At 47.4% G+C, this 19,290-nt stretch overlaps 7 protein-coding genes across 7 annotated transcripts; 4 read left to right on the plus strand and 3 right to left on the minus strand.

Moving 5' to 3' along the window:
- Window positions 1-376: 376 nt before the first annotated feature.
- Window positions 377-1,919, minus strand: PGRI_028300 (uncharacterized protein; the record flags this gene model as incomplete). The annotated part of the gene is made up of 2 exons (XM_040790543.1): window positions 377-1,736; window positions 1,789-1,919. The coding sequence occupies 2 exons, from the start codon at window positions 1,917-1,919 to the stop codon at window positions 377-379; spliced, it is 1,491 nt and encodes a 496-aa protein (XP_040647496.1).
- A 602-nt stretch (window positions 1,920-2,521) lies between these two features.
- PGRI_028310 (cytochrome b5-like heme/steroid binding domain-containing protein) lies at window positions 2,522-3,213 on the plus strand (the record flags this gene model as incomplete). Its single annotated transcript, XM_040790544.1, has 3 exons — window positions 2,522-2,525; window positions 2,705-2,907; window positions 2,983-3,213. The coding sequence occupies 3 exons, from the start codon at window positions 2,522-2,524 to the stop codon at window positions 3,211-3,213; spliced, it is 438 nt and encodes a 145-aa protein (XP_040647497.1).
- A 1,423-nt stretch (window positions 3,214-4,636) lies between these two features.
- PGRI_028320 (SWAP/Surp domain-containing protein) lies at window positions 4,637-6,919 on the plus strand (the record flags this gene model as incomplete). The annotated part of the gene is made up of 1 exon (XM_040790545.1): window positions 4,637-6,919. The coding sequence occupies one exon, from the start codon at window positions 4,637-4,639 to the stop codon at window positions 6,917-6,919; it is 2,283 nt and encodes a 760-aa protein (XP_040647498.1).
- Window positions 6,920-7,236: 317 nt separating this feature from the next.
- Window positions 7,237-8,152, plus strand: PGRI_028330 (nuclear transport factor 2 family protein; the record flags this gene model as incomplete). The annotated part of the gene is made up of 6 exons (XM_040790546.1): window positions 7,237-7,243; window positions 7,419-7,436; window positions 7,593-7,657; window positions 7,732-7,803; window positions 7,875-7,973; window positions 8,036-8,152. The coding sequence occupies 6 exons, from the start codon at window positions 7,237-7,239 to the stop codon at window positions 8,150-8,152; spliced, it is 378 nt and encodes a 125-aa protein (XP_040647499.1).
- Window positions 8,153-8,419: 267 nt separating this feature from the next.
- On the minus strand, window positions 8,420-9,474 carry PGRI_028340 (PQ-loop repeat-containing protein; the record flags this gene model as incomplete). Its single annotated transcript, XM_040790547.1, has 3 exons — window positions 8,420-9,020; window positions 9,097-9,354; window positions 9,407-9,474. 3 exons carry the CDS (start codon window positions 9,472-9,474, stop codon window positions 8,420-8,422), a joined length of 927 nt encoding a protein of 308 aa, XP_040647500.1.
- A 1,695-nt stretch (window positions 9,475-11,169) lies between these two features.
- Window positions 11,170-12,953, plus strand: ish1 (double-strand break repair enhancer MSC1; the record flags this gene model as incomplete). The annotated part of the gene is made up of 5 exons (XM_040790548.1): window positions 11,170-11,254; window positions 11,316-11,366; window positions 11,418-11,565; window positions 11,614-12,426; window positions 12,479-12,953. 5 exons carry the CDS (start codon window positions 11,170-11,172, stop codon window positions 12,951-12,953), a joined length of 1,572 nt encoding a protein of 523 aa, XP_040647501.1.
- A 1,109-nt stretch (window positions 12,954-14,062) lies between these two features.
- Window positions 14,063-15,405, minus strand: PGRI_028360 (Aminoglycoside phosphotransferase; the record flags this gene model as incomplete). The annotated part of the gene is made up of 2 exons (XM_040790549.1): window positions 14,063-14,991; window positions 15,042-15,405. The coding sequence occupies 2 exons, from the start codon at window positions 15,403-15,405 to the stop codon at window positions 14,063-14,065; spliced, it is 1,293 nt and encodes a 430-aa protein (XP_040647502.1).
- Between the last annotated feature and the right edge of the window lie 3,885 nt (window positions 15,406-19,290).

The raw sequence follows: 19,290 nt of genomic DNA on the forward strand, positions 1-19,290 counted from the left end.
CACTGCACTCATAGTTCACTCTATGGGTCTTCTGTATATCTTTAGCCACCAATACCTATTTCGCGCCTGATCGCATTTTCACAAATACAACTTCGCTAGAATGATCCATTTCCTTGAAAAGTATTGAGATTAATCGGACCAAAGTACATCAACATAAACCGCTACAGCCTGGGCATCCGAATAAAGTGGGTATCATCCTGCCGTGTAGGGGAACAAACGCTTAAAACACAACCACCATGCCCTAACATCGGAAAAAGAACAAGCAAATTGCCCTGAAAGACAAAGTAGGAATCAAAAAAAGGATGCTAATACCTCCACGGTAGCATCATGAGATCACGATCGGCCGTGAAGGTATCAAATCGCAACTGGACAGCCACTAACTCGTGACTCGCTTCACCCAGAGATTATTTCCATCACCAGCATTCTCGTTTTCGTCCAGTCGACGCCAAGCGCGAGAGATCTTCAGACCAAGATCGTGTGATTCTTTCTTGAGATCATCAATCTCGTCTTCGATGGCCTTAATGCTCTTCTGGGCCTCAGCTTTAGCAGCTAGATCATACACAGCCGAAGTAGGCTGAATGACCTTCCTCAAGTCAACGATCAACGCCTCCAAACTAAGTCTGCGCTGTTCAAGATCATCCCGCTTGGCCTCCAATGCTTTAACACGGCCCTGCGCATCTAGTGGTACCTCCGGAGGAGGTGAAGGCGATGATGGCTGCCCGGGATTCTGCGCTCCCTGCTGTGCGGCTTGAGATGGAGTGGGCTTTCGGACGGGCTTCGTGGAGACGGGCTGCTTCTTCGAAATTGGGTCGCTGATTGGAATTGGGCGCCGTCGGGACATGATAGAGGATGTGGATACGTCGTCTGTAGACCGGCTTTGGAGCTGCATACTACCCCGCGGGCTTGCATCCAGACTGCCGGGTTCGGTAGCTGTGTATGTAGTTGCGCTGAAACGACTCCTAGGTTCATTGCTCGTGAGCATCATATCGTCATCGAACTTGAATGTCAATTTGCTCTCCTCTTGCGGGCGAATTGGAGCGTGATCTGTTGCTAGTCTGCGGGGAAACGATACTGGACCACCGGCGGTGATAGTGGTTACAGTTGTAGGAGTGAACCCAAAGGTATCGAGCTGTGGATTCGCGTTTAGCCCACCCTTTTCATTGCGCTTGCTGGAACGCTCTGGAGACACACGTGACGACGATTTATTTCTGGCTTCCTTTTGCGCAAGATCTTCAGTCTTCGAGAAACTGCTAATCCGGTGCCGAGCTGCATTGAGGGTCTTCTTGGGATTGAAACCCTGGCCCCAGTTTAGCAGATTGGATGCATGAGGTGCAGATGTCTTGTTGAAGGAAGTGTTGCGGGGATACATCTGGCCAGCCCTGACATCATTCGAGGTCAGTTCGCCAGCAAAGTTCTCCCATTGTGTCGATTTTCCAGAGATGAATCGCGTAGGCTCCTGATAATTCTGGACTGGCTGGACTGGCTGAACTCGGGAGTGAGAAGGTGTTTCATCATAGCATTCCTTTGGAACAGGAGTTGGCGATGACGAAGCCCGAGTCTCCTGTCGCTCATAACGAGGAAATTGGTGTTCATTGTCGATGGGCGAGACACAGAAGCTACTTTGGCTTCCCCGCCTATGAGCTTCAAGAATCGGAGAAACAGCAGGCGAGATGTCTGAGTATCTATTGATATCATCGCGCTGGGCGGGATCTGGTTGTAACGATGAATGCAAGTCGCTGGTTTCTATTAGATATGTGCCATTTGAGCGGTAGCAAACACGAGACTTACTCAGGTAGAGGGGGCAACTTTTTTGCGACCAAATCATGCACGGGGTCTGATGTGGTGGGTGGCTTGCTGTCCAATATGGGGCCGCTTATCGAGGGCCGCTTGGACTTGTGGAACGGCCGTTTAGACCACATATCGATTCTATCACGCTCTAAACGTGATACCGGGCTGGTTTTGGTCGGAAAAGAAAGCACAGAGGTCACGCAAAACGATGCATAAGTTTAGGTCAAATAAAAAGAATGAAAGAGAATGAAAAGAGGGAAAGGATCGCAAAATACGGAAGGGGCTCTATCTTGTAGGCCACGATGCACAGCCTAACACGGAAGCCTATGGAATATAGGGAAGAACGCGAAAAGTATACAAAGATCAGTCGAACACATATGCATAAAAATGCAAAGAAGAACTAGAAATCCTTCGAAACATGAAATGACATGGCCTAATAATAATAGAAGTGGGCAGATTAAAATGGGGGCGATGATCCAGTGGAGAGAGCTTGAAACATTTCAGGGACTCTTGGGGCGTTTTACATTTTGAACCTGAAGTCCGAGAGCCTAACCAATCAATTCACATGTCAGAGAATGTATGGAGTAGATATTTCCTAAATATAACCTGCCTTGCTAAAGAATGAAAGAGAATGTCCATTTAAGGTCCAATCACGTGGAGCGGGGATATCGATGTCATCCCGAGCTTCCGGATTTCCCAAGGTTTCCACCTGTCTCCAAATATATTCGCCTCAATGGGTATGTGTCCAACGTTGGTCTGAATACCCATCGCTAATATGGAAACTGTAGATAATTCTGTGCCACAGGCTGAAGTGTTCGTGTCCCCCACTCGATACGTTACGGAAGATGAGACACCAACCTAACCGCTTTGCTACCCAATAGGATGTCTATCGCATCACCCATAAACCTGATCTTAGTCTCCCTCTTCGGAGTCTTGGTGTACTGGCACTTCCGCCCTAAGGCACCAATCGTTCTCCCTCGTGGCCCGCCGCCAACCGTCTACAAGACTTATACTCCCAAAACCCTGATTGAGTTTAACGGCGAGGAAGGTCGACCAGTTTACCTTTCTGTCCGCGGCCGCGTCTTCGATGTCTCCCCCGGCAGGAATTTCTACGGGCCGGTATGTGTTTTGGAATTCGTGAAATGCCACCGGGCATCGCCGCTGGAGCTGAAGCTGACAATATGATTGGGACAGGGTGGACCTTACGAGAACTTCGCTGGCCGGGATGCCTCGCGTGGACTGGCTTGCCAGAGCTTCGACGAGGAGATGCTGACCAAGGACCTGTCAGCGCCATTGGATGATCTGAAGGATTTGGATGCAGAGCAACTGGAGAATCTACAATCGTGGGAAGACCGCTTCTTGGAAAAGTACCTCGTCGTTGGAAAGTTTGTGGCTGAAGGGGACCCCGAAGCTCCTAAATCGTAACTGCGCAATAAAAGAAATGGATGGATACATATTTCGGGGGTGTATGGCAACGGCTGATATCTAGCGTTTACAAGAACAAGCGTGAGCCTGGAAAACATGAGAGTTACGTGATTTATTTTCCAGCATCATTTCAGAACCAAAGCAATCAAATATCGGGTTTATTTGCAATACTATCTACAACAAAATCCCCGAAAAGTAACCAACTGGCCAACGTTCTGCGCTAACGGGACCTCTGAAATATTGGGCGAAACCTATGTATTTTGTGTAGGTATATCAGATCGTTCAGACGGAACGGATGAAGCTGTATTCCTCTAGTTAAATGCCATTGTAACCAGGTGGGGACTCTGGGGAGTATACGAAAGTACCTACATAGGTACTGCCCTTTCAGTTTCTGGATAAAAATAGCTCATAAACTCGGGTCTGCTTGGTATATAACATACGGCAAGGCCAACTCGTGAAGGAAGATATTGCTACATGAAGGGCTAGGAGGTTAGATATTCCAAGGTTATACCCGGCGCAACACAGGACCCAAAGACCCAATTATTATTTTGACCCTAATCATTTTCATCAACTCACCATTTTATCCACCTCTACACCACCAAATATGCCTGGAATACACCCAAGAATTGGAACCTCGCATTGGAATTGCCTTGCAATTATCTGCTGAGTAGGAGATGCCTAAAATCACGCAATTGGCACGGCAATTTGATATTTTTTATAAACTGCTACGCAGTGGAATCCATGTCACAAATCCGAAAATTGTCATAAAGGCCCTAGTAAATATTAGAGCTAGAATAAGAGGATGCATTGACAGGTGCCCATATACCTTATAATGTTATGTTACTAGTTCTCTGCTAACTACCGAGATAATCCACGACTATACTATCCAAATTCTTCATCCCTTTACTATAGGGTGGGGCGCTACTGTGTAGTATAAACTAGCCTAGAGGCATAGATGGATATGTAATATATGCGGATTGCATGGTATTCCCTGATAAATAGAAGAAAAGTTAATATGACCGGAGTGAAGAACGGCAGAATTGTATTTTTGAATAAACAACCATGGCTCGCCCAATCGTATATAGATAATTAAGTGCAACGGATTCAAAATGGGTATTGGAAGCAAATGGACCTGACCACCTTTCCCACCGCCTAATCCACCGCCTACGCCACCGCCTACCGTTTCAAGTATTCATACAACTCATACAACTACTGCTGTCCACGTGCCAAAGGATTCATGACGCACGCTGATTGGATAAAGCCCGACCGCCTATATAGTTAATGATAATTCCAAAGTAGATCTATTCAATTTACTCTTCCAACTCATCTAAAACTTCTCTCTCTTCGGGTTTTCATCAATTTTAGTCATCCTGCCCGTGTTTTAAAGCTGGCAACTGCTTCTGCAGTTACAGCTGATTCCATTATGCCGGACGAGTCGAAAGGGAAGAACAGCTTCCCTGATGTTTCGGCGAAACTCTCGGCGCTTCCTAAGAAATCACTTTTTGAGCGTCAAAAAGCTGAAGCGGAGGCCAAACGCGCCCGGGAACAAGCAGAGACAGCTGCAGTCTATGAGGAGTTTGTCAAATCTTTCGAAGACGAAGATCCAAGTGTACCGCAGTCATTGGATGGAGCGAGTACATCTAGAAGGGGTGGTCCCCCTAGGCGTCATTTCGCAGCTTCCTCTTCACGCGGCAGTGGCCATGGTCTCCTAGCCCCCCCACCGTCACAAAAACGTCCCCGCGAAAACGTCCCCCTCTCCCGTCGCGACAACAAATCTGAAGACATGCTTACTTCACCTGAAGCCGACAGGGCGAATAATGAGGAGAGGGCAGCGCCCAAACCCATATTGTATCTTGCATCACTTCCTCCCTGGACATCTCTGTCGGTGATCAAGGCGCTGATCCCCTCAACCCTGACCGTGGACAATGTTAAGATTATCACCCCACCCGGACAATTGCCGACCCACCGGGAGTCCTCTTCTGCTCTCGTCACCCTCGCAAGCGACTCGGCCGCCTCTGATATCGACACAGCTGTAAACACCCTGAAGAACAAATATCTGGGCTGGGGGTACCACCTGGCCCTATGTCGCCATCTTTCCTCTGCGGCGATCAACCCAAACATGCCCCTGCCCATTAGCCTTCCGTCGACGACCGATTCTCTTCCTTACGGAGCTACGTCTATTCCACCGAGTTCGGGCGCAAGCCTGAATCGAGCCCCACCGCCAGGGGCACACCGTGGGGGAATCCCACCCCCAAGCTCGTATGGATCAAGCGTTGGTACAAATGGCCAAATTCATTGGGTGCAGGCCCAGCTACCGACAGACATAAGAGTGTTAAGACAGATACACATGACTATTGAGCAACTCGTGAAAAGAGGTCCTGAATTCGAAGCATTGTTGATGAGTCGGCCAGACATCCAGATGGATGAAAAGTTTGCCTGGTTGTTCGATCCAAGATCGCCTGGTGGTGTATACTACCGTTGGAAATTGTGGCAAATCATCACAGATCCCAAAAAGAAGAATATTGATAAGCCGACGATCATCTTTGAAGGTCGTTCGACTTGGTTACCCCCAAAACAACGCCTCGCGTTTGAGAACGTAACTCGCTTCGACCAAATTGTCTCACACCCAGACTACAACTCATCTGACGAAGAACACTCCGACGGAGAAGATGAAAGACGGAACCGTGGTGGATCACCTCCAGACGACGAACTTGAGTTCTTGACCCCGTTGAAGTGGGCCAAGCTTACCCATCTTTTTACACGACTTCCGACGACACATGCCAAGCTCCGAAATGGAGATGTTGCGCGAATTACAGCATTCGCCATGGATCATGTGGCAGTGGGAGCACACGAGGTTGTCAACATGGCTATTCGAAACGTTCTCCGCCCTCTGGCCTACACGGGGGCCAACCCAAATCAGAAACCGGAAACCGAAGATGTGTTAGATATGTCCGCTGCCAAACTGGTCGGGCTTTACATAATTTCTGACATTCTTTGGTCTTCGGCAAATAGTGGCATGCGCCATGCATGGCGATACCGCCAGCTTTTCGAAAATGCTCTTCGATCACGCAAGGTATTTGAGCACCTTGGCCGACTTGATAAGGACCTCCAATGGGGACGACTGAAGGCAGAGAAGTGGAAGCGCAGCGTTGGCGCCCTCTTACACCAGTGGGAAGGGTGGTCTTGTTTTACACAACTCAACCACGAGTATTTCAGCCGAGTGTTTGAAAAGCCACCACTCACAGAAACCGAATTGCAGATGCAGAAGGAGGCAGAGAAAACCCAGGCGGAGCAAGCTGCTGTTGCATTTGCCAAAAGCAAGAGTCGATGGAAGACAATCGATGATGAGCGTGGAAATCATGATCCTACTCACCCTACGAATGAGAACGAGCTATCTACCTCTGCTCACGCAGTGGGCGAATCGATCTATGAAAACGATGGTATTGTAATGGACACCGGTGACCTGGAGGATATCGATGGTATTGCAATGGACATCAGTGACCTGGGGAATATCGATAGAGAGTTTACGCTCGAGGAGCTGTCATTGGGCGATGAAGATACCCAAACCGAGACCCCCGAGCAGCCACCTCAGCACCCAACCGAATCTGACAAATCTGAACAACCAGCTGGGCAGCAGGAGCCAGAAACACGGCGACGAAAGCCACGACCCAAGGCTGAGGACATGTTCGCGTCCGATTCGGAGTGAGGTTGGGCATGTAATTGTACAGATTATGAGATAGCATCGGATGATAACTGAAAGATACCTGTAATGAATACAATGAATAATTATTATTAAAAAAAAAACATTCTCTTCATCAGTATAAATAGAGACAAGTCGTAGGCCCTGAACCTGACGGAGGCTCTCGATACATAAGGCAGCCAGGCATCATCGGCAGAACATTTCCTGCCCCACAACCCCTCATCAACAAATACCTTTCTCCTTTCGCGCTCAACTTCCTGCACCCTTCAAGTACAATCACACCCTTTTTTTCTTTTATTCCAACCCCCTACAACTTCTTCAAAATGGCCGGTATGTCTTTCTCTCTCCCACTCGGTTCATCTATGCCTTTCCCGAAGGGGAGGAGTTGATCGTTTGGATCCCAGACAGCAGTGTGTGACTATGTTGCGCAATGCCATGGGAACCAATGCAAGAAATGCAAATACAAAGAAGGGAAATTGGCTAACAAATTTGGCAATTTATACAGACTTCAACGCTATCGCTCGTACGTTATACCTATACTTTCCTGCCTCATCTACACGGATCTCGCAATGCGCCTGTTCACAATGATCCTGTCATCCAAAGTGGAAATGGTCATGAAGAGATGGGTGGCATATCATACACAAAAAATCATGTTCTAACTTGTGGTCAACTCGTACAGAGCAGTTCGTGCAGTTCTACTACCAGACCTTTGACGGAAACCGCGCTGGCCTTGCTGGTCTCTACGTAAGCCCCGCTCTCAAGATGCCTTTACAAGTGAGATATTTGGATTTGAACTAACATCAATTATCAAACAATAGCGCGACCAGTCTATGCTTACCTTCGAGACCAGCTCAGTCCAGGGTGTCAATGCTATCACTGAGAAGCTCAGTGTTCGTCAACCCCAAATCCTGACCTCAATATGAGAAGAATGTTCCAATACTGATTTTTCCAACTCAAATAGGCTCTGCCGTTCCAGAAGGTTCAGCACCAGATTGCTACCTTCGACGCCCAGCCCTCCAGTGGAGATGGCATCGTTGTGCTGGTTACCGGTGCTCTCCTGGTATGTTGAATACCCATGATTTCTCCGGTTATGCCTAGCTAATATCGATTTCTCCCTTATAGGTTGACGAGGAGCAGAAGCCCATGAACTACACCCAGTGCTTCAAGCTGCAGCCCGATGGTGCCGGAAGCTACTTCGTCCTTAACGATGTGTTCCGTCTGATCTACAGCGCCCAGTAAATCATGGGCCCGCAACAAATACCACGACGCGATGACGGGGAGGTGCGCATTCTTGGGAAGGGAATATGCCTTCGAGGCGACCAGGTTAAGACCTGTCGTTTGTCGCAAGTGACACCCCTCGACTTGTGATATGCCTATGTCAGAAGTTATTAAGAATTTATTTTTTGGATCACCAATCATTCTAGAACTGTATGGGATTTCATCTCTACCAAGCTACGAGATAAACACTATATAAAAGCAGCACACATCACATCTATCATGCGCACATTACTGGCTCTGAAGCAACGGCGTCTCCTCAGTCGGTCGCTCATCATGCGCAGATTCCTGCTGGGCGCTCTCCCCAGCATGAGCCGATCCATTTGACACCTCATTTCCATCAGCCAGCCGCCCAACTTCCCGCTTATCGTTGGACCCAAAGTACTCAAAATAAATTGCCATCACCAACAAGGTACCCTGCAAGCAGGCGGTGACAACCAACACACCCCAGATACTCCAGCCATTCCAACCCTTACGGGCAGCCAAGCTAGAAGCCCAGACAAGACTTCCCGGCGTCTGGATACACATCATCGGGATACTTAAGCTCCCGACACAACGCAGTCTGAAGGTAGTGTAGATCTGCGGGAAGTACTGGATCGACGCGAGGATCGCCGCTAGAACACCGAGGAAGTTCGCCCAGGCCTGAACAGCAGCTGGCTGGTGCAGCTTGAACGCTAGACTAATAATAATCGTGACGAGCGCATGTAGTAGACAAACTCCCGTTATCACGAGCGCGGTGCGGTATGTCGGTCCACCGGAGGTGGATGAGACTGTGCTAACTGGGTCTGTGGGGGATGTGGCGCGCGGGAAGTAGATCACAAATAGTAAAAGACTAGATACGGTCAGACAAGCTCGGATATTTGGTGGGGAATTGGGAATCATAAAATTATTGGAATTGTTCGACTTACATAGAGAAGAAACAGAGCCATTGCATGGCTACCTGGAATACTCCTAGTAACCCCGCGAAACATGCGAACCCGCTGATCTCCCGGCAGCAGGCGACATCTTGCGCGGTCGATGGGAATACTAGGATATTGGCGAAGGCTGATGTCCCTGATGTTACCCCTAGGAGAATGAAGTATGGGGAGATGCCGAAGGAGCTTCGTCGGGAGATGATGCGGATGTGTTGCGGGAGGTATGAGAGGAGAATGCCGAGGATGATCAGGCTAAGGTATGTCAGTGATTGGGGACTGTTAGGTTTACTTTGGAGATACGTACATAGATAGCACGGCTTGGAAGATGCCTGGCGAGGCCAGCTCGCGGCAGTAGGGTGTTAATGGGTCCATTGTTGTGTCTTTATGATGTATGAAGCTCAGATGAGGAGGTCGGGGTCGGGGTCGGGAGCTCGTGACAATGATTACACAGTACGTCACATCGGAGATTTCACTCTTTCCTTCGCAAAATTGAGAGGAAATTCGGTATTCTTGAAGACAAAGAAATGGAATTCCTAAGAGATATTGTAGGTAAACTTGAGTACCTTCGTTGGGCACCCCTCTCTGGCTTGACGCCTAGGTGCCTGGATGCCTTGATGCCTTGATGCCTTGAATACGTTTCACTATTCCTATTTGGGCATAGTGCCAACAATCCAATGTAGGTGGAACTATACAATGGACATACATGGATGTTCACAGCGCGCATCTCAGCAGTAGGAATTTTGTGGGGGATTGACAGGCAGGATATCTAGGGAGATAATGGAGCGGCTAGTTGGTGGATGACAAGGCCTGACGATTGCGGTTGGGATCATGACAACTTGCACAAATATATACATATCTTTAAATATTTCGCTGATTCCCGTCAGATATGATAGACATACTCGAGAGCAAGTTGTGTTCTTCTATTGACTTCTATTGTCAGCGTTGAATAGAAGGTCTGTGGGTGCACTCCCCCATGGGAGTTGTTGCTGTTGAGATCTGCATACACCGCGGATGCTCTTCTATGAGGCTCAGCGCTAGTGTGGGATGTCGGAATAACCAGGGGTTTTCTGTAGCTATATGTCTTGACTCGGCCATTCTGCGCGCACTGGTATTAACGAGATACTCGTATAGGTAAGGAGGTTTGAGTGATCTCTTCAAGGACAGAATTCATTTCATCGGTCAATTTTTGGATGATAAGTTACTGCGCCTCTTTATTTTCCGCAGCTGGTGAAAACGTCCATAATTAGAGTTGGGCAGACTGATGGCTCGACTTGTGGAGGCGTAAGATTCCAAATCAGGTAAAGATGCATGGTGATCAATGAATAGGTTTGTTAGGGCTGTAGCCAGTGCAGATTAGCCCCCAATAATACGGAGTAGGGAGAGTAGTATGTTTACCTCGCAAGTTCGGAGCTTGGCTTTAGCGAAGGCACTCTTCTTTCTGTATATAAAATTCAAAGTTCCGATACGAATATTTATCCAATCGCCCATAAACTGGAAAAAAGGTGAAAAAGTTGGATAAACCAACGTTAGAGAGTCGAGTGTCATCTATCGTCATCATAGGCTGCCTATCGTCGTACGTAGTGACTTTCCAAGTTATCATTCTTAAGTCTGTTGTGTCTAGTTTGCTTCTAGATACATTAGTTAAATAGTTGAATAGTTCGTTACCTCTGCCTAAGTGTAGTTGTTGGTTGAGTTAAACTATGAATTGATGCCTTGGAATTCCGGCATCAACAAGCTAGAATGGACACACTAAACCGCATCGAGTAATTCAATAGAAACTACGATGTAGAACAGGAGAAACATAGTTGGTATAACCCTGTGTATATTAAAATTCTAAGTATTAACACTGAAATCAATTCATACCTACAACAGATGTACTGGCAGTAATGAAGATCCACAGAATGGATGATTCATGCACTCCATTCAAGGCAAATTCCCCCAACTACGTCACCGCGCAATCATTCATGCTTGGCCCTTTCTTGCTTTCGCAGCTTTAAAAACTTCCCATTTCCAATTTCCCCCATATATTCATACTTCTTGCACACTTTCTGTTAAACACAATACACAATGAAGTTGAATTTGGCCACTGGCCTCATCTGCTTGCTCGCCTCCACTGAAGCAGTCGCAGCTTCCAGCTGGTGGAGCAAAGCCGGTATGTTGTCTTGGACACATTTTCCTTTGGCAAGCTAATAAAAAGCTAACATCGTGAGCAGTCTACAACAAATGGCATGAAACTGAGCTCGAGCGATGGCTCTCGGACCATAGTACGCAGCACTTGCCTTTCTAACAGCTTCATATACTCACATCTTATACAGACATCCCTTATCCCAGTCCTGCCGACCGCCGTGACCTGGAGAATCTGGTCAAAACCAACTGGGATAACAAAGTGCAGAAGCCCCTTGGACAAGCTGCAGAGAACATCAATCATGAGCTCCACCATGCCAGAGAATGGGTCTTTGATACGTAAGGTGCTCACCTTTCCCAGTTGTGAATAAAAGCTGACCTATATAGTTGGTCCGACTCTCAGCTGAAGGCATTCCTTGATCGCCACGGCATCCCTGCCCCCCAACCCCGCAGACGTGACCTTCTGATCAAGACCGCGCGCGAGAACTATGAGAAAATCGCCACCAAGGTTGGCGAAACGGCTTCCTACCCTGGAGACTGGCTGTACGAGGAGTGGTCCGACTCGGATCTCAAGGAATGGCTCGACGAACGTGGATGGCCGGTGCCCCAACCGACCAGCCGTGACAAGCTGATTGCGTCTGTTCGCCGCAACTCACGCGTTATCAGCTTGCAGTCCCAGAACCTTGCTGCGTCTGCATCCGCCGAGGCTGAAGCTGCTAAGGAGTCTCTGAGTGATCAACTTTTCAACGCCTGGTCCGACTCGAGGCTGAAGGAATTCCTCGACGAGCACAATGTCAAGGTGCCACAGGGCTCGAGGCGCAATGAACTCATTGCTCTGGCCCGGAAGAACCGCGCCTATCTTTCTGGTCAAGTGTCAAGCGCCTCTTCCGCCGTGGAGGATGCGTACGGCGCTGCTACCACCAAGGCTGGGAACGCGTATGGCGCTGCTACTACTAAGGCTGGAAACGAATTTGCACGCGCTACCGATTATGCCAAGCTGAAGATTGAGGATGCTTTCGAGGCTGCGTTGGGTGGCTGGTCTGACTCCCGCCTGAAGGCTTTCCTTGATGCCCGAAGCATCCCTGTCCCTCAGAGCGGCAAGCGTGATGAGCTCACTGCTAAGGTTCGCGCCAACGCCCACAAAGCTGCCAGTGGATGGAACGAGTACAACTTCGATACTTGGGATAAAGAACACTTGGTGTAAGTATATACACGCTTTTTAAGTATGATTTCACTGGCTAACCCTCCATAGGAAGTACCTGTCTACCGTGAACCACAAGGCGGCCAAGCAGGCCGATGCCTCCCGCGAGGAGCTTATCAAGCAAGTCCAGGACTCCTACGCCAAGGCTTCCAAGGCCGGCGGCGAACAGTACGCCTCTGCGACCGCTGCCCTCACGCAGGCAACCGGCACAGCCAAGGACGCCACTTTCAACCAATGGTCGGAATCCGAGCTCAAGAGATACTTGGACGACTATGGCGTTCCTACCTACCAAGGCTCGAGCATCAATGAGCTCCGAGCTGCGGCCCGGCGTAACGCCCAGTACTTTAAGTACGGCACCACCACCCCGCAAGAGACCATCTATTCCAAGATCATGAATCTTTTCAACTGGGCTTTGGAACAGTTGAAGATTGGCGCTGCTAGTGGTCGCGCTCAGGGTACTGAAGCTGCTGAAAAAGTCCAGAAGAAGGTCTCCGAGAACACGGAGAGAGTGCGTGGAGAACTCTGAACTACATTTCTTTCCATATTCAGATCTTATTGCTTTTCTTATGCGACAAAGTTGGGGTGCGCAATTGGTTTTGTGAAATATCTTAAGTTACGATGATTATGACATTTGGATCCCGATGTTTGAGTCTGTAGATCATTAACTGGATTGAATATCTTGGATCATTGTAGAATAGGTAGGCAACTCTAGCACTAAAGGACATGGATGTATAGCTCCCCACTTATAAAATGGGTCAGGGGACCCGCTCAGAATCTAGAGCTAAGGCATATTTTGCTTTGGTATGAAAAAGGAAGCCTGTCTCAGCCATCCTAGTTGTCCTAGACAGCCTTCTGGACACAATGATCTCGGTACGCCAGGGGAAACTGCCCAAGGGATATTCCACACTAACGGACTAGGTCAAAAAGTGTAGTCTCCGTAGTCACAGTGAACTTGAGCAACCCTGCCGACAAAATATTATCAGCGTCGGACAATTCACCTATTACAGCACGAAGTCCATAGACATCGAACGCCGCATATACAGTCACCTAGGCAAACATAAACGAATTGCCCATTGTATCCGCTGGGGCGACGATTTCGTCGATTTGCAGTATGAATGCAACGGCGACCTCGAATCTTACTTGAAGAAACCCCAGCGGTTTTCTTCGGATAAAGTGTTTCCAACGCTTGATGGAATAGGAGATCAGCAGCGGAGGTATATCATTCATGAATGTTGGATGTGTCAGTATAGCTGTGCATCGGATATTCTCGAGGATATTCCATCTGTTCAATGACTCGAACACATTTGCCAGAGTTCAGTTTGTGTTTTGCAATGGTGAGTTGCGGTCTATCAACAATCGTGTCCAGACGAAGTTTTGAATTACTCGACTGGATCTTCAGGATTCAGCTACTGATGTCCCAGTGGGGGTGGAGGTCGGGAGTCCAGAATTTGATTTGGGTGTATGGCTTCGAAGACTATGTGCCGCAATATACTTCATGGTCGAAATTGGAATCCTAGTATATGATGGGCTGGAGTACAATATACAAACGGCATAAGAGAACCAGAAAATCTGAATTGGATAAGAGAAATTGTTGGGGGTATCATCTTTATTCGCATCAAAGCAAGGTACATAGACCTAGATATCTTCAGAAGGAGGCACCCTATCATCCCCATCATCCTTGTACGGCCAATTACGCCAGCAGAGCTCCTCCTCGCCTACCTCTGCTTGCCGAACCATTTCCAATTGAAACTGCCGATTAAGCTCCGATGCCCTCTCAAAATTCTCAGGCTCAGTCCCGCCTTCCATATCGATACCGATGTATTCCCTAGCTCGGGACAGTAGCTGCTCAGATTTGTTCCATTCCTGTGATTCCGTCATAGCAGCCTCTCGTTCTTCGTCGCTGAACACAACCGGACAAACTGCCGAGGAGATGCTGCTCCATACTGATGGATTCGTAATTCCTACTAATGCAGCACGTAGGTTGATTAGGTCCGCATTCCAGGGATACCCTGTTTGGCGGATGAGATACTGCTGCATCCCGATATGAGGGATTCTCAACACATCCATATGCTTGTCGTTGTATATCCCTGTCGCGGCTATGTAGTAGAGATTGGCCTCTTTCAAGCGAAAGACCGCTTTAGATTGTCTCTGTTGATCGATGTCCATCTGATCAAAATCATCCGGAAGGGAGGGAATCTGTAGACTTTGAGGCTGGGAGGGATCGTGCTCGCAGAACGCAGGGTAACCTGCTTGCATGAAGCGGGGGAATATCACAGCATCTTGCCAGTCAATGATACTAGCGATTTTGGTTGATCCGGGAGTAAGTAAGATGTTGCCCAAACTTAAATCGGGGTGCCTTAGTGTTGGAGCGCTGGAAGAGCCTGGTCGGATTAAATGAGGTGCTAGTTGTAGAAATTGAGAAAGTAAGGACGTGTGCTCAGAGGGATGAATGCCATGGTCAGTTGGTAGGAGGAATGTCTGGCGAGGCTGAGCTTTAGCGTGGTGCTGAATAACAGCCATCTCTCGGCGAGCTGCGGACGTAACACAGTCCACGGGCGAAAGCCCTGTGGTAATCATTAGTTCCGGTTATGTGAGTTGTAGAAGGGGAGCCTACAGGGCCCGCGATAAATTTCTGTTTTGCTCCGTTGGCCATGCCAAAACTGCCGAGCAGACATAGAGCCGATACAGAAATCTTCAACCATTGGTATCTGCGTGTCCCTGTTGTCAAGGTCCTTCTTGTGATACAAGCTTCCATATGCAGGGAAATCAAAGTCAAAGATCTTCCTCTCCATACTCGCAATTTGTGTCATGATATCTTTCACTTCTTCGGTCGTGAGAGATAACCACCGCAAGAAAAGACTCTCTCCCTCCACTCGCTCCATCAGGATATACTCTGGCCCAACGGGATTATCCGATGATGTTGAATAGGCCAAGACCTTCGGCACAGGGAGTTCGAGGACATTTCGTAAAAAGTCCATTCTTGGCTACCTCGCTGGCGGTTGTGTAATGAGGAGGCCCGGCAATAGGGGTAGGAATTCGCGCGATAACCTCATGGCCATTCTTTGCTCGTAGAAGAAACAATTTGTTGAAGTCTCCCTCGGCAAGCTTAGAAATATCATGGCAATAGCCCTGTTGTATTGCTTCGCCAGCGACCCGTTGGAGCTCTGTTGGTTGAAACTTGGTGTATCGCTCGTTCAAACGGTCCGTCTCGTTGAATCTTGACATTTAGTAACTGTGACCAGAGCCATAATAGGCCTCACTTACATCCATCTTTGTGATGTATTTTGAAAGAATTCCTCGGGTGGGTTTGAACTAGTGGATAAGTGATGGAGGGAGGAAATAGACATGGTGGAGTGTTTGCGGAAACATAAAATGGGTGATACGCTTCTAGCAATGACAAGTCTCTGAAGAAACTTTACCATTGTTTAAAAGCAATTGAGCAAGGAATACATTGAGTGTACAAAGATGTGGGCAATTACAAGTTGATCAAAGTGAGACCTATACAAGTTTGTAGCTATGTTTGCCAACATTGGAAGGTGGAGCTCCATGGGATGTCAAGCCCAGGGATGCCAAGCCCTAAGCCCCAAGCCCCACTATGTTGTACATACCTTTTTCACCTTCTGATATTCCATACTCTATACTGGTCACAGTGACTTATTAGAATGTTTTATTCAACTCTATTGACACAATAGACACATCTAAATAGAATTATATCTGAGGAGACTACTGAAAAGACTACCGAAAAGGCATCACACGCATAAGATTACGAGAAAACTAAATGGTAGCTAAATAAATATATATCAGAGGAGCATACTAAGCCCAGTCTAAGATTTCCTCGTTTCCTCAACTTTCTCAATTGTTGCAGTTGTAGGATCACTCTGATGACCCTCCTCTAGAGCAATATCCTTCCCCACGGGAATTGTGACATTAAGCTCAGTATTCCGGTGGCTATCCATGACATCTTTATCGAAGACATTCACGTAAATGGGAAACGCCAATGTGAGAACAAAGCCCATCATTGGGATTGCCATGGCAATATGAGCATTCTTCCTTGTCTGCAAGTGCCACATGTTAGTATTTGAGACTTAGAAAAGCCCTCCAGCTGCGGTCTCTAGTGTGGAGAACCCAGCACCAACAACCTGGTAAGGTTAGGGGTATATCTCGGAGCAAGATTCTTTGTTTCACGTACAAACATGCTACCGCAGAATCTACCAAAGGACTTGTTCACTCCACTAGGCCAGAAGAGAAGACATCCAATGGCTAGCACGGCGAGGCCTGGTTACAAAATGATATGTTAACTGGGTATACAAATGGATCGTTTGAAGCAACCTCGTGTTTCTTACCGGTCATGAAGGTAATTCTGAATCTGTATTTGCGCGCGATCCAGCTAGAGACTGTCAGTGGACAGATGAAATAGGCACCATAGTATGAGGCTTGCAAACCACTGGATTTGCTAGCAGTAATATCGAGGGTTGTTTGGCAATGCGAGTTCAGAACATCCAGCAGTCCGCATGCGAATCCCCAAAGGAAAAAAAAAGATCATAACCATGGGACCAATGTTAGAGATTTACCTGGAATACATCAAGCCCATATATACCTAATGCATTTGGGAGTAGAGATTGCCGTAGACTCAAGTGAATTGCTGATGTGACGGCATTATCCTCAACGGTGATCTTCCGCTTGAAAATACCCATTATGGCTTGGATTATCGACAAGTATAGAGGTGATCTGCAAGCTTGCAGCAAATCCGAAGAAAAACAAAAGGGATCTTATAACCCCAGTTTTTCCCCAGCTTCGTGTGGATCTATGAGGGTTCCAGCAGCGGGATAATGCATAGCGAAGCCACGCAATTTTCTTTGGATTAGCTGCCATTCGTCCATAGCTCACTAGCAATTATCTTGTTGCAAACCGAGGCAGATACACCAATCAGGATTCTGATGGATGAGGAGCTTTCCCAGAAGCCAATTATGTAGCGTGTGCAGGGGATGTCCTCTTGGCCAGACCGAAGACGGAGTCATTTAGATTCCATGAAACCCAGGGAAGTCTGGGGCCGAGAAACTCGTTGTAGATAGTTCAAACTCGCCGATTCTATTAAGTCGGATGATGTTATGTTATCATATGATATAGACAAGAATAGTTCGCCGCATGAGCGGCCTTGTGATATCCTTTTAGTAGTCTTTCTAGAGGTCTTTTCAGTGGTATTCTCAGATATCATTCTGTTTAGATAGGCCGACGGCAAAAGAAATGCAGTAAAAGGCTTAATTTACGAACGGATTCTCTATGTATAACCTTTGATATAGATATAGTTTTGCTGCTAGCTATTCTCGCAATTTATGCCCTTTCTAGTCAATCAAGTCATAGGGGCGTTGGAAGGATCTCAAGCCCCGTTCTACTATATGCGCCTCATGGTCCGGCACTCCTGGAGCCGCATATCCTGCCCAATAAAAAATAGGATGGACCCTGAATTTCTCGTTAAAGGCTTGATTAGTTGTGGTGCTTTCATGTCTCAGGCGGTCATTAGACCGATAAGCCGAGTAGAATATGGGGTGACAGCCAAGGAATATATATTGACCTTGACGAGGTATCACGCGGGGTTTCACCTGCAGTCTGAAGTAAGGGTCGACTTATGTTTCATGCATTGTAGTGTAGGATCTGTTATTCAAATATAAGATCACCCGAGGACGGCCTCAAGACTATGCACGAGGTTTCTAGAGGGAAATCAATGAAGCGAAATTCCTTTTGCATCCTTTCTAAGGTCCATGTGTGAAGTTGAAGACCTTTTTCTATATTTGGGATCTATGTGCTGCACGATAGAGTTGGATCTACATCTGATCATCGCCCCTACTCCACAAACTGGGGCCCTTGGTGGACCTTGACTGTCTCACGGGATCGGGCTCCCCGATGTATTTTTATCATGACGAGCCGCTCTGGGTGACGAGTAGAGTGCGTAAGATGCGTCCACGGGTATAGAGATTTATTAGCTAATGCATATTGACCTCTAGGGCTCCCGAGGTCATGAGGCTGAAAACCTTGTAGATCTACTAACCACATCACATCTTTGTGCCCTATTGAAAGCATTGAATCAGATTTATTATCTTGGAGAATAGCTGCGGGCCTCGCCTCCTCGCCCTATGCTATGCACTTTCTCATGGAGAACATTGTTGATTTAGGCGTGATCATGGTTTGTATACTATGTATGACGTAGGTTACCAATAACTGTTCCAGATGTTGAGTAGTTTAATAGTATCAGGTTCAACATTCATACTCCAAAGCTTGTGATATTTGTTAATATACAGAAGGTATCATATAAGGAGCTGTTTGGCGGTCGGTAATTGATAATTTCTACATTGCATATGGCCTGGATAGTATCATAGAATATTGACATTTTACAATATTGTAGATCAATAGACGAGCCGGGTCTATGGTCAGCCAAACGAACTTTCCCAAGGTCTTGTGTGAAATGCTGGGATATAAAGACTAGATGGAAACCAAAACCATCAGATATACAACTAGTCAGATAGAGTCAGATGGAGTCAGATGGAGTCAGATGGAGTCAGATGGGGTTGGCCCTAAACGAATACCGTTTCCACACGCAATTGCAAGAGGGGCTGCCCTGAACGGCTGAAACGGTTCGGGCGAACCTCTATATTGAGACCGAATATCATATCCCTTCTAGGTAGGAATAGGGAGGCCTTCCATAGATACAATGCCTGATAATCTCCGAGAAAAACCAAGATGCGGATTGATTTTGTACTTACCTATATTTGAATAGATTCTGCTTTAGCCGAAATATTGGGGATTTCCTACCATCACGAGAAGAAAGTCATAGGTGAATAATTCTACATTTTTCGGATAACGATTAA

This window comes from Penicillium griseofulvum (assembly GCF_001561935.1).
Source record: "Penicillium griseofulvum strain PG3 chromosome Unknown contig_80, whole genome shotgun sequence".
Classification (NCBI taxonomy): Eukaryota; Fungi; Ascomycota; class Eurotiomycetes; order Eurotiales; family Aspergillaceae; genus Penicillium; species Penicillium griseofulvum.